This window comes from Drosophila teissieri, chromosome 2L, assembly GCF_016746235.2.
Source record: "Drosophila teissieri strain GT53w chromosome 2L, Prin_Dtei_1.1, whole genome shotgun sequence".
In the NCBI taxonomy this organism is placed as follows: Eukaryota; Metazoa; Arthropoda; class Insecta; order Diptera; family Drosophilidae; genus Drosophila; species Drosophila teissieri.
The window spans coordinates 10215344-10227836 of record NC_053029.1 but is presented as its reverse complement, the minus strand read 5'-3'; the positions used below and the strand labels follow the sequence as shown (position 1 = coordinate 10227836).

The following is a 12493-nucleotide window of genomic DNA, read 5'->3' as shown; positions in this document are numbered from 1 at the left end:
ACTGGCAACGCATTGTTGCTAAAATTGTTAATAGTTTTTGGTTTCGTGGATAAATGGGTCGGTTTACACACGTACTCACTCGCCTGTGAGTTTCGCCAATGAGTCTGGCCAATGAGTCTGGCTGGTGTAAATCTGGCGCAACCGTCGAGGGAAATGTGTTTGCAAACGGGGAATCAATCAACCGGGTAGACGACTTTTACTCTCACTTACGTTCTTACATGACTCAATATACATGCATAAGTATATAATCCGGCATTCAATTTGGCGAGAATCGCAGAGCTCGTGTCTCTGACAAGCGATGTGGAATCGCGTAATTGCGAATTTAAATTCCTTGAGCAAAAGTTGTGGAAAACTGCCGAAAATGCACGCTAAGCCTATTAGACTCCTCCCGGGCATGGCTCATAATCCTCCAGAGAGCTGCAAATCGCAGATTGCACCTGGTTGCAGTGGTGGTACCACCAGGTAGCTGCTGCTGCTGCTGGTGGCAGCAATGCGTTGCACGAGCACTAAGCAAAGTAAACCGAAAGCCGAAAACCAAAACCTTCCAGCTGGCAACAACTTAAGTGCTGTTTGAGGTTTTCGTGGCCAACAAACATCAGCAGTTTCCGCTTTCCTCTGCTTCCCTCTGCTTCTTCTTGCGCCTTTCTTCCGCCGGCTGAGTGCATTTCACTAATAACTTTTACGCATGGATAGCGCTGACGTCACGGCGCAAAAAGTGCCCAAAAACCGCATCCTTAACCGCATCCTTAACCGCATCACCCACTCGCAATGGCAGTGCCTTTGGCCCAGCTATTTACAGGTGTAGAGGCGTCTAAAAATGCGTTTTCAATGCGAATCTGAATGCGAGTGGGTGTGGGTGTGGGAGTGAATGTGGAAATGGGCCTTGGGTGTTTGGGTTTTTGGGTATTGGGCTCTCGCATGCAGAGCACTTAACCTACAATTTACTAATGGCCCTGGGCGGAAGGAGTCCTTTGTGGCCCCACCTGGGGCACCGCCAAGCACCAAGCACCTTCAAAATCAATTAAATGGCAACGGAAGTAATAACACTCCCAACCGGAAGTGCGTAACGCTTAAATGCAATGCAGCAGCAACACCAGTGCCACGAACCAGTACCAACTATGATGTCCTTGCAGGACTCGCTGACTACGACCGCAAAAACAGCAACGCGGCCACAGGTCCTGTTTGGCGCCGCTTACAGCAAATGGGCCCAGGCAGGATTGACATCGACTTTGACGTCCTGCATGTCCTGCATTGTCCTGCATTGTCCTGGTCGCCCTGGTCGTCCTGGTTGTCCCGGACGTCCAGGAAGCTGGCTAAGCCGCAGCAGCTTCACTAATGCCACTGCATTGCCCGCCGAAAGTGCAACTGCAACTGCAACTGCAGCAACTGCATCGCAGGACGAAGGATTAGGACCTCAGCGATGCGTACGTGATGTGCAAAGGAGCTGGAGGTTTCTCTTTTTGAATCGGTTTGCTATCTAATATCGCTGCGAAACAGCTGAGCATTATTCGTTTTGGGTCGTTGGCGGTCGGAGCCCATTCGATTCGCTTCATGGTGTGTGCTCAATTCGATTTCCTTCGAAGGATATACGCATATACTGTGCGAAAGGGCCCCACAAAGGGAGCATATCCGAGTCCTTAATGCATGTATTTATCTGGATCTGGGCAGGATTATCTGCACAATGCCCGCTAAGCTGTGTGCCAAATAATCTCAAAGTTTGAATGCCATTCGGTTGGTTTTGTTTGAAGATATTTATTTTTATGGCAGGCTGGAAAGACTGGCAAAGGTTCCGAAAATAGTCGAAATTTATAGTAAGGTTAAGTAAATCTCTTGTGTTTATTTATGAAGCTGATAAACAGATACCAATGCATATATAGTTAGGGTATTTCGTGTGTCGGTGCTTCAGTGAACGGGGCTCGATTCCTGTTAATGATGCATTTTCCCAATGCGATTTGCCTCACGTAACCATCTCCGGCAACTGAATTTGCCCCCGGGGCAGAAACGTTTCGTTCCGTTGTCGGCTGCGGTTGCAAAATGCATTTGCCACTCCCCCATTTCCCCATTCCCCCCTCCCCTCCCTATTCCGCTTGCCGGAATTGCAAGCGCTACAAATGGCCCGCAAAATGCCTTTGCGTAGGCGTGCGTGTCTGTGTGCGTGTCTGTGTGCGTGTCTGTGTGCGTGTCCTGTAAATACAACTGCAAGTCCGCAGGATGCGAGTCCGTGACGGTGGGAATCCCCAATCTGCGCTTCATTTGAGCTGATGTGCTTTGGTTGCTGGTCAAACAACTCATAACAACGCACTGGCTGCAAGGTTCAATGGACCAATTACGTCGGCACTGGCGACGCAGTCTTACGATGTCAGCAAACTCTGTTGTACATGCTCCAAAATCACGGATTTCCCAGCCCGTAATGCCCACTAAGCACTAATCACCAACAGTTTGATATTGGGAAAGAGGTTCAGCTAAAGGGACATCTGTATAGGTATTCTGTCCACTAAAGTAACCAGCTTAAAAACATCTTTTAAGTAAGTGCGATGCTCCATAAGCAAATTGAACTTTGCATACAAGTTGGAAAAGGATACCATGGAATATTTAAGCTTCCATTTCAATCGCATGTCAATACTGTCGCTGTTTAAGATCCCCTGTCGGAAACAAGCCCCTCTGCATTCCTTCCCCCCTGAGACCTTCGGTTTCCAGCTCCGTTGCCGATGATGATGTCGCATCAATTTGCGTAATTAGGTGTCGCTCATATGCAAGTTGGCTAATCCCCGGGGATATTTGATTGGTGTGCGATTGAAAAGTTGGCGGAATAACATTCAATCGGCGTCCCGCAACGGATCAAAGGCCATGGCAAAAAATTAGTTGTGAGCCGCATACCGATTTCTGCCGACTCTCTCCAACGGCGGAACATAAAAACCATGAAACAACAATGGGAATGACCCATGGCGATGGTCGGTGGTCGATGTCCGATGGTGTTTTTCTAGGTCCTGGGAGCGGATGAGGTGCATATGGGCGCTTTTAATGGACAACAAGGCTGGAGGCCCAGGCAGTCCTTTGAGCCACACGGACACACGCACTGCGGCATTCATATGCGTGGTTTGTAGATATAAAATATATAGGATGCCGAATCCGATTCCATCGGAGTGTTTTATGAGTTCATAAAACGGGTGTGTAGGTGTTTATTATCGTTGTGTTATTTTGGTTTGTCCCCGTCACCGTCACCGTCACCCTCGCCAATATGGCATGGGAAATTGAAATTGTGAAGTTGCTTTTCTTGCTGAATATTTTATCGCCGTCCCTTGCCATACTCGTAAATATGAATGAACAACCCACGGCCCGGCCAGTGAGTCCGTCCAATATCTTAAAGCTGCAGGCATCATTCCCGCAACCGTAACTAGATTAGAAACGAGCCTGTCCGTCCGGAGCACTGACAAGTCCTCCGTCCGTCCGCGGATTCGACCCATTCGAGGGCCATATAAAAACTTTATTAAACGCAACTACGCATAAAAACAAAACGATGACAAAGTACGCGACCTCGTCGCTCCTTCCTCGTGGCCAATTTTTTCAGCTGCCGCAACAATTCACTTGAAGATGTAGCAAATTTCATTAGAATCGTAACAGGAAAACGTGTCTCAACGGCTAAATTGCAAGGGACCAAAACCAAATCAAAAGCGGAGCAGTAGCCCACGATTTCGCAGAAGGCCGAAGGCATGATTGGGACTCCTATGAAGTGGGTCACAGTTCTTCTCCTCTTATATATTATTTTGGGCAAAATATGTTAGAGCTTAAGAAAGCTGCAGAAGAGTTGCCCAACTATTCGTAAACGAACTCTATAGATAGTAAATCAAAATATTAAATTCCTCATCCGACAGTTAATTGCAAGGGTTTGCATATGGTACCTCTTAGTTTTTGTATATAACTTTCCTGGGTCGATAGTCAAACTACATAACATACATACATACATATGTTATGTATCCTTTTTTAGCTGACTAGCTGTGTATCCTTACTGTCTTTTTATGGGCCAAGGGCCCGAGGATAGAAACACAGACAAGGAAAACACAAAAGGTGTTAGTGAATTTTATTCAAATTTGACGCTAATCAAAAGCTGCGTGACAGGAAAGTTAAGAGCAGCGGGAAATCCAATTCGCTTGGGCTCTGAATTTGAGCCAGAGTTTTCCCAGAGGCATGATTTATCCCTGATTTGGGATTGTTTTCCGGATTAGCCGGGGGACATTTTCATTTGGATTGTACTTGAAATAGCAACTCGGTTGAATGAATCATTGTTATCTTTAGTTTCCCTGAACCGATTTGATTTCGAATTAATTAAATGTAATTTCTAAATATATTTTTTAGCAAAGGGCTCAGTATTTTCAAGAGAAATGAACAAGAAATTGATGCATAGGCAATTTACTTAACTACTTCCTGCCTAAAAGCGAATGTTTAAGTCCGAAGGTACAAAAACCCTTTCCTCGATTTCTGATAAAGTCCTTTATTGGCGTAAATCAAAATCACAAGCGGATATCAACTCTTAAATCGAATATTGAAGCTATCTTAAGGAAATCCTACCAAACTCTCGACTTCGCCATATTTGCTCACGTTTCGAACGAAGGACTACGTGCCATCTATGTTGGAACCCTGGAACAATCCGGGTTACTTTGCTGCCCGCGAAGACCCCCAACGTGCATGTGTGTGCCAGGTGACTGGAATGTGCTCCGCCTGCCTCTCCGTCTGAAATACTCCAACTGCCCTCCGGCCGATCGACTGCCTCTGGCGGCCTAAACGTGTTTGGTCTTCCGCCTCCACTTTGGGATGAGGAAGCGGAACCGCCGCGCAACCGCCAGACGTCGCCGCCTTCATTTGTCCATCGCCGTGCCAGCAGGATTAGCCTCTCCACCATCGCCGTCCACATCCGCCTGCTCGATGGCCTTGCTGGCCGTGGGATCGGACACGCTGCCAAAGTAGTTGCCCGTGGGCTCGATCTCGATCTCGCGCTCCACGTCGTCCAGTTTCGGTGGTGCTGGCACCGTAATCATCAGTATTCCGTCCGCCGAGAAGCTGGCCCGTGCCTGGGTGGCATCGTAGTGCCGTGGCAGCTTGTAGGATCGCGTGAACTCGCGGGTGATGCACAGCTGACCCTTCTCCGCCCGGTCATCCGCCTGCTTGCCCTCCACGCACACGGTGTCGCTGTTCCGGCCTTCACCGTGAGCTCGGCGATTTGGAAGTGGTGCACGTCCAGCACCACCTTGAAGGTGCCGCGGCCCAGGGAGTCCGGCTCGGTGCCCGTCTCTATGACTACTCGCCCCACCAGACAGGATCCATGGCACCAGGCACTGTCGTCCATCCGCAGGTGGAAGTCCCGCGCGCAAACGTCCAGGTCGTGGGAGAGGTAGTAGTGCCTCTGGCGGCACTTGGACTCCCCGGTGGACCAGTGGCGACGCGGCGGCTGCCAGTGGTGGTGGCCATGCTCGTGATCGTGCTCCCAGTCCCAGTCCCAGTGGATGGGCATGACTACGCCTCCGGTGTCCGATACACGGTCTCCGGTTCGTTGGACACGGAGCAAGCGTGTTGATTTTTGGCTTAGGTGGCCAAAAAAACCGTTGCCCTCCGCCCGGTTCGACTCTTACAAGCTAACTGAGTGGATGAGGGTATGGTAATCGGCGGAGCTTGGAGCTGCACAACTGTACCTGGCACCAAAGCCACTCTAACTGAGCTTATTTCGGATCCACCTTCAATGGCGCTTGGAAGTACAGTGACTGCTCGGTAGGTAAAACTCCATTGAAAGACAAGAAATAAGAATAAGAATAAGAATAAGAATAAGAAATAAGAATAAGAAGTTACTGTAATAAGCTTGATCTATTTCATCTAAGACTTTCTAGCTTCTTTAGTAAGTTCTTTTCGAATTTGTACTATACAGTTGGAAGTTCTACTGTATCGCGTTCCTTTGGAGCAACACGCGTCCCCGGGAAAGTGGGTCTCAGCCTTGTCCGACAGCCCGAACTGTTTGATCAATACCCGTCCCACCAGCAGTCCAATCAGCCGCGGAGCTTCGTCCTTTTTCGTCCTTTTATTGCACAAGTGGCGCCAAGCAGCCGGAATCGCAAGACGGGACAAGGAAACAAACACTGCACAGCGAGTTGAGCCAGTTATGAGTTAATGCCAAAATTCTGAAGCAACCGAGTGCTGGTGGGGATTGGCGGGGATGGTGTCACTAATTGTGCCATTGTCACCCCGCCACGATGAGAAAGCAAAGCAAATCCGAGCAACTGAACTCAGCAGACGCGTTTGGCGGACAGACGCATTGTGGCAAATGAAACTAATGAAAATCGTGACCCCCCTCCGACATGGGAAATTGATGCACTGCGAGAAACTTCAAGGGAAAGGGGAAAGATGTGCGACTAGGAGAATCTAAGAAAAGAGGAAAGTAGCATACCTATGATTTTAAATATTTAGTGCGTTTTTTTCAGTGTGACTGCAATGCTGTCCAAACAGCTGTACACAGGGTGCCAGCTATTAGAGAGAATATGCCAAAAGTAAGCAACCGAAATCTGCGATTGGGGGTGGAAGATAATGAAAGCTGTGTCGGATTAAATTAGACGCTGAAACCATGCGGCTCGATGGACCAAGGGAGCTGCTCCTCTCGATTGGCACCCTGTATTCGAGAGCTGCATGCCATTGTCCTTAGACGACGACGTCGCTGCATTGTCAAGACAGTTGTTGCCTCTTTGTTGCTGCCATTTTCGTACCACTGCTGCCCCGAGTTGAGCCAATTTGTAAAATATATACGATATATATTTTACTTATGTCTGCTGGGCTGCTGGGGTCAGGCAATTTGGCTGCTCGCTGCTCACTGCTCACTGCTCGCTGCATGGCTGCTGAAATTGAATTTTTGCTTTGGCTTTTAAGCAAGTTTGACAAATTTCTAGAGCACGGCCAAAAGTGACTGCAACAGTTTCGTTAGCTTCCCAGCCAAAGTCGTGTTCTTGGGCCAAAAAGGAGAGGGGAAGGGCAAGGATATGGGGAAGATGGGTTTGAAATTGCATTGACAGGCAGTCAAGCCCTTCCACTCCATGGCGCTGGGACAAATATAGATTACGCAAGTGCTTAGGGTTAGGCTAATATTAGCAGGAATCTCAATTCCCCTCACAAAAGGTCAATTGGTTGGCTGCTGGCTGGCTGGCTACAAATTGTGTACCGCTTTTACATAACACATCGATGTCAAAGACGTCAGAGAAATGAGCACAGCTTAGTTTGTTAGCAAGCTCCTGTTTATGGAATTAGCTGGAATTTGCTAAGCAAATAAAATGTGGGAAAAAGTGTTCTTGCTCTGCTGCTTTTCACTCTTTAACTCAGTTCGATTCCGACTTTTAAGGTGCCTGCAAGCTGTGAGTAAGCGAAGAGTGGTGTTGTTGCAACCATAAAAGGACCTCAAACAAGTTAAGCGATTAAGGATACTTTTGAATAGTGATTAAGCCCTATGTAGCTGCAATCAGACAATCGCAGCTGGCCTAATCAGAAGTATTTGCTTGGGCGCAGCTCCCATAATTGTATTACTGCTGTTGTGCCACTAAATCAGCGCCACGGCCTTGTACTCCGTGAAATCCTCGCCCCAGATTGCAAAGGACACAGGATTACGGGGCGCAATTAATGACCGTAGCCATTGATTATTTTACACACATGTGTGTACCTCCTTTACCGCCTTCAAATGGCCATTGGAAGGAACGCCAAGGCATGTTAATCAACGTCCCTGTGTTGGGACGTTGGGAGTTTGGGGTTAGTTAGCCACGTTTGGTGGGCTTCTTGGCAAGGCAAGGCAGCCAGGCAGCCAGCTTTGGATGCCTTAGTGCCGTGATTGGAAAATAATTGCATTCATTAAGTGGGTTACTGCCTATGGCGCTTCCGATAAACATCTGCTAACTGGGTCACAGTTTCGGCGACTGGCAATCCAATAGATTAACGGCCAAACGCCTCCGTTTGCGGGCTTAAAGGTATCTAAATAGAAGGTTCATTACACTTGGTCAGAAGGGATTAATTTCTATTCTTAAAAAGGAATTTCTGATACTATTTATGTAACTTATACCATATTTTGTATTAATTAATCTGAAACACATGTGTTGTAAATCAGTTTCAAGAAGTTTACTCTTTACCTGCCTCAAGCCAACTGTCTCAATGTGCCAATTGTTCGCAAATAGCCATCGAGGGAACTAATCAGTAGATGGCTAGTATTGGCCGTGTTTCGAAAATAAATAGCATTTGGCCAAGTGAACAGCTCCCTGCGGTGAAATCAAGCATTCAAAATTCACTTACTTCCGGTTATTTTAGTGCGCAAAAGTAAAGTCATCGGACGGATTTAATGTGTAGTCGTTTGTATAATGCAAAGTTGGTGAATGTCCGAATGAATGACTTCACTCACTTCACTTTAGTTAAAATATTTACTAATACTTGGGAGAGAAACACATGTTTGCGGCTTTGTACGCCACTCATTTTTTACACATCAATGCGTCCAAGTGGGCCACGCCAACTGGGCAAAACTGAAACTGATGGAAGCTGGAAGGGCTGCCAGCCACGTGGAGGTCCTGCAGCAAACAAGGATACCATACCATTTACATGTACATGTGCTGGATCCTTACAAATATGCATAAAAGTAATCATAAGTCTGGGATGGGGATGGGGCTAACTGGCGGAATGGCCATGAAAGGGTACGAATTGTTCCATGTTCCATGTGGCAGTTGGCATTTGGAAAACGCATAGTTGGCTTCACTGGATAACAAAAACTGAGCTCCGAGAATAGATTTGGTTATCGATTTGCGGCAATGGGGGCCATACATTTATTTATTTGAAAGGTAATGTTTGGATGAGCAATCTTTTATTCGAATAGCGCATAGAAATAGAACACATCGTTATCAGTTTGATAGCCATCTGCCGATTGAATAACAGGTAAAGGAGATCTATATTTAAAATAGTCTTTTTACTATTTTTAAGTTGCTTTTATAACCATGCATTTCATACGGATTCTCATAGCATTTAGCTCGTTTGAGGAGAAAGGAAATTTAAATTTCTGGTCTGATAAAAACAACTTTTGGCAACGTTTCGTGACATGTAGTCGCCAGAAACTGGTTGTCCCAGAATAGCGAAAGCCGGTCTGCCAAGGCTTAAAATGTTGTTAATGAATTGCGAATTCTATCGGCATCTGCACCGCCCTGCGAGCCCCGCTCATTTAAGCAATCCTTTCCAAGGACCAAAGGACCTCCGCCTCGCTCGCTCGTTTGCCATTCACGCAACACATTTAAAGTTTGAGCTTTGTGGTGCGCTGCCTTCGGCTGCAAGGCGAATTGTCAAGGCAACGTGGCTGGTGTGGGTGGCAAGTGGGTGGTGTGGGGGGTGTGGCTCTTGGAAGGGCTAAGCTGCTCATAACCCCTGCCAAGTCGCCCAAGTAACAGCCCCTCGTTAGTTACGGCCATATGCTTTTTATGTAATGCACCCACACTCCCCGCCGCCAGCCAAGTGGATCCGCAAGGATCTGGATTGTGGGGCTGTGGAGTCAGAGCTCGGAAGTCGGAGGGATTCCGGAGCGGAATGGAATGGAATGGAATGGGCATGCCATTCGTATGTGTTGGCCACACATGTGTTCCGGCTGGCCCACTCTGTTGGATTTATGATCAATCATTCGGCTAGGCTTACTGCGGTTAGGTTTCGGCCTGGTCCAGAACTCGTGCTCCCAGTTCACAGCTCTCAGCTCTGAGCTCACCACTCCCCAGTTAGACATGTCCCTCGTCCTTCGTCCTTCGTCCTGCGTCCATGGCCGCCACTGACAAATCTTTATCTTTGCCCTGACTTATTTATCCTTTTTGGCCGTTTCATTTTTATTCCGCCTGGCGTTTTTATGTCATGTTTATTGATGTGTAAAAGTCATAAAGTCAAATTGAACACTTGTGACGAGAGTCATCCCTCGCGATTTCCCCTTCTCTCTCTCCGTTCTCTGGCTTGCCGAGTGTGACATTGATTTTTCCCATATTTTCTTCGATTCTATGCTATAGTCTTAGTTTTCCGATACTCCTCATTCCAAATTCCATTACGGGGGCACAGAGTTTATGGCATTTCGAGCTGGCTTCGCGAGATAAGCAGCTGCGACTGCACATATAACATAATATAATATATATAGTAAGTTCACTCACCTCGTCGCCTTGCTGGCATTCACCACAGCGCCATCCTTGAACCACTGAAACTGCATCCGGGATGAGCCCTGGGCAGTGCAGGATATGATGAACTCGCTGGCCTCGCGCACTCCTGATTGCGGCTGATTGACGGTCAGCTCCTGCGAAAGGGAGACAATGTCACACTAATTAGACACTGGATGGCTGTGGTTCGGTTTTCGGGTTTCGAGCTGTTCGGTTTGGGTTTGGGATTGGATGTGGTCCTCTGGGCTTGCTTGCCACAGTCTTCCTGTCCATCAAACATGTGGGAGGGGTGGTAGAAGGGGGTAGAGAGGGGGGGTGCATGCCACTGAGGTTTGGCGGCGGCTTGTTCGTCATGTTAATGCCACTTAATTGCCGGCCGCCTGATGAGCCCAATTGTTCGGGCGAGCTGGCCGCAATTAATAAATAATTATTTTCGTTGCCGTTTTCGGTTCGAGTGTCAAGTGCCACACTGTTGACATATTTATGTGCATATTTATTAACACGGCACTTTGCTACATTGGCTATTATGTTTTTATTCCGGCACACGCCTCAATAGTTAATAAATTATTGTTTAATATGTATCGGAAATGGATGGCAGTGACCCATGTGGGTCGGTGGTAATGTGCAGGGCCTCCGTATATTTATTACACTTTTAATAGCCGCATTGGCCTGCTCGGATGCGAATTAATGAAAATACCATTCGGCGAAAATCAATGATGGAATGCCTTCGCTTGATGGATGTGCCCCAGAGTGCAAAGTGAAAGAATGTCTGAGACAAATTTACAATTTATTTGTTCGAAATTTCCAGGCTAACCGGAACATTTCAATAGATAGGCGGGCTTTTCAATTCATACTGGCCAATCAAAAAGCTCAGTCGCACAATTCCGTAGGAATAAATTGGTAAAAGAGATGGATTATTGCTTTCACCAGCTAGCAGCTAGCAGCTACTCACCAGCAAGCCGAGTGGCGGATTCTCGTCGAAGTGATGAAAGTTGGCCACCAGCGTGAAGTTGCCAATCCTGCCGCGCTCCACCATCCGGGTGATGGCATCCCGGATGCGCTGCGAGTCCCCCTTCACCCCGAAGAAGTGGAAGGTGATGTCCAGGCGATCGGTGGAGTTCGATATCAGCTCCAGATCGCTTATCTTGGTGATGTTGAAGTTGCGCAGCACACGGCCAAGCTGAAAGAGAAAAGGGGAATCATTTCATTAGGTCCAGGTCCTTAACACCTCTGTGCGCCAAAGGGATACAAATTTAGCACCGTATTAACCCTAATGCCCGCACCTAAGCCATTTGTTTGCGTGGCTTGCCTAGCCGAGAGCCCCAAACTCGTTGGCTGCGTCGCCACTTTTTCATAATTCGAAATTAATGATAATATATTCCTGTGAATAGCACCACAGGGCATTGGGCACACATTGGCCAAAAGATACACAATTTTCGACGAGAAAAAAAGGGGGAACTAGGTGAACTAGGGGTCACCTGGTATGGCGACGCAGGAGAGCGCTTAAAGTGTCCTTGGATGGCCACCTTTTCGGCTGCCTTGTTCTTATCGCCTGGCTTAAAGCTGCGGGCCAGGCTTCTCCCGCTCAAATTGGCCATAAAAGGCATTTTTCCGGACTTGCCTGCACCGGGGTGTGTCATAATGCCCGGCTGCAGGACTCAGCTCCTGGCACATCCTTGTTTAAATGATTATGCATTATGCTAAAGCCGTTTTCCTTAGAATAGACGGTTGGTCGGTGGGTTGTTGGTCCACCTAAGTCCTAGCACGGTTGTTAGTTCTGTTGTCTGAAAGTTTTAGCAACTTTATCTGTGTTAGTCCGGCTTTTTGTTGCTTAAATATTCATACCATTTTTTTTTCGCCCCAAGAGCTTGAAGTCAATGGGTGTTTTTTGCAGAATGGCCAAAGCCACAAGGCTCTTAAATTCCCAATTTGATTGTAAGAAAGGAGTGGCGTTACCTTTAATTGTGAATTGTTTAGTGACCCACAAGGGGCGCTAGACTTGCAGAGTTCGCCTTTTTCTTCGACTTTCAGACATAACCAATTAGCGCTTTTAATTAAGACGGCACTAGACGTTCACAGTAGTGCCGGGAAATGGGGAAAACTTCACGGAAAATGTGGCAAACCATGAAATCAAAGCTGACAGTGAAAGTCGCCTCGTGCACCGGTCACTATGGTTTGTGTGGCCAAAAACTTATCGAAAGTAATTATGGGCCCCCATCGCGCCTTTTAAAAACCTTGGACTACTTGAATTGGCTTTTTGATGCCTGAGCTTTTCTTTTCTATTTTTATTGTTTATTTTTTGGTATTTTGTGGGTGCC

The 12493-nt window shown here is 47.3% G+C and overlaps 3 protein-coding genes across 5 annotated transcripts in view; 1 reads left to right on the top strand and 2 right to left on the bottom strand.

Annotated features, from left to right (window-relative positions):
* The window catches only part of LOC122626256, a 73393-nt gene that overhangs the window by 22159 nt on the left and 38741 nt on the right, over positions 1-12493 (bottom strand). The window contains exons 5-6 of the mRNA XM_043806448.1: positions 11128-11355; positions 10173-10312 (exon numbers count right to left, since the gene is read on the bottom strand). Of these exons, the coding sequence (XP_043662383.1) occupies positions 10173-10312; positions 11128-11355 (368 nt within the window). The remainder of the gene's footprint in view (positions 1-10172; positions 10313-11127; positions 11356-12493) is intronic.
* LOC122626258 (heat shock protein 22) lies at positions 4494-5675 on the bottom strand. Its single transcript, XM_043806453.1, is given in 2 exon segments — positions 4494-5191; positions 5194-5675. Coding segments are annotated over 2 exon segments (651 nt in total). The 5' UTR covers positions 5507-5675; the 3' UTR covers positions 4494-4853.
* The window catches only part of LOC122626257, a 31936-nt gene continuing 26788 nt past the window's right edge, over positions 7346-12493 (top strand). Inside the window, exon 1 of one of the 3 annotated variants that reach the window (XM_043806452.1) lies at positions 7346-7382. The gene's annotated coding sequence lies outside the window, so the exon portion shown is untranslated. Of the gene's footprint in view, positions 7434-12493 lie in introns of all 3 variants that reach the window. The other 2 variants (XM_043806449.1, XM_043806450.1) reach the window with 2 other exon arrangements.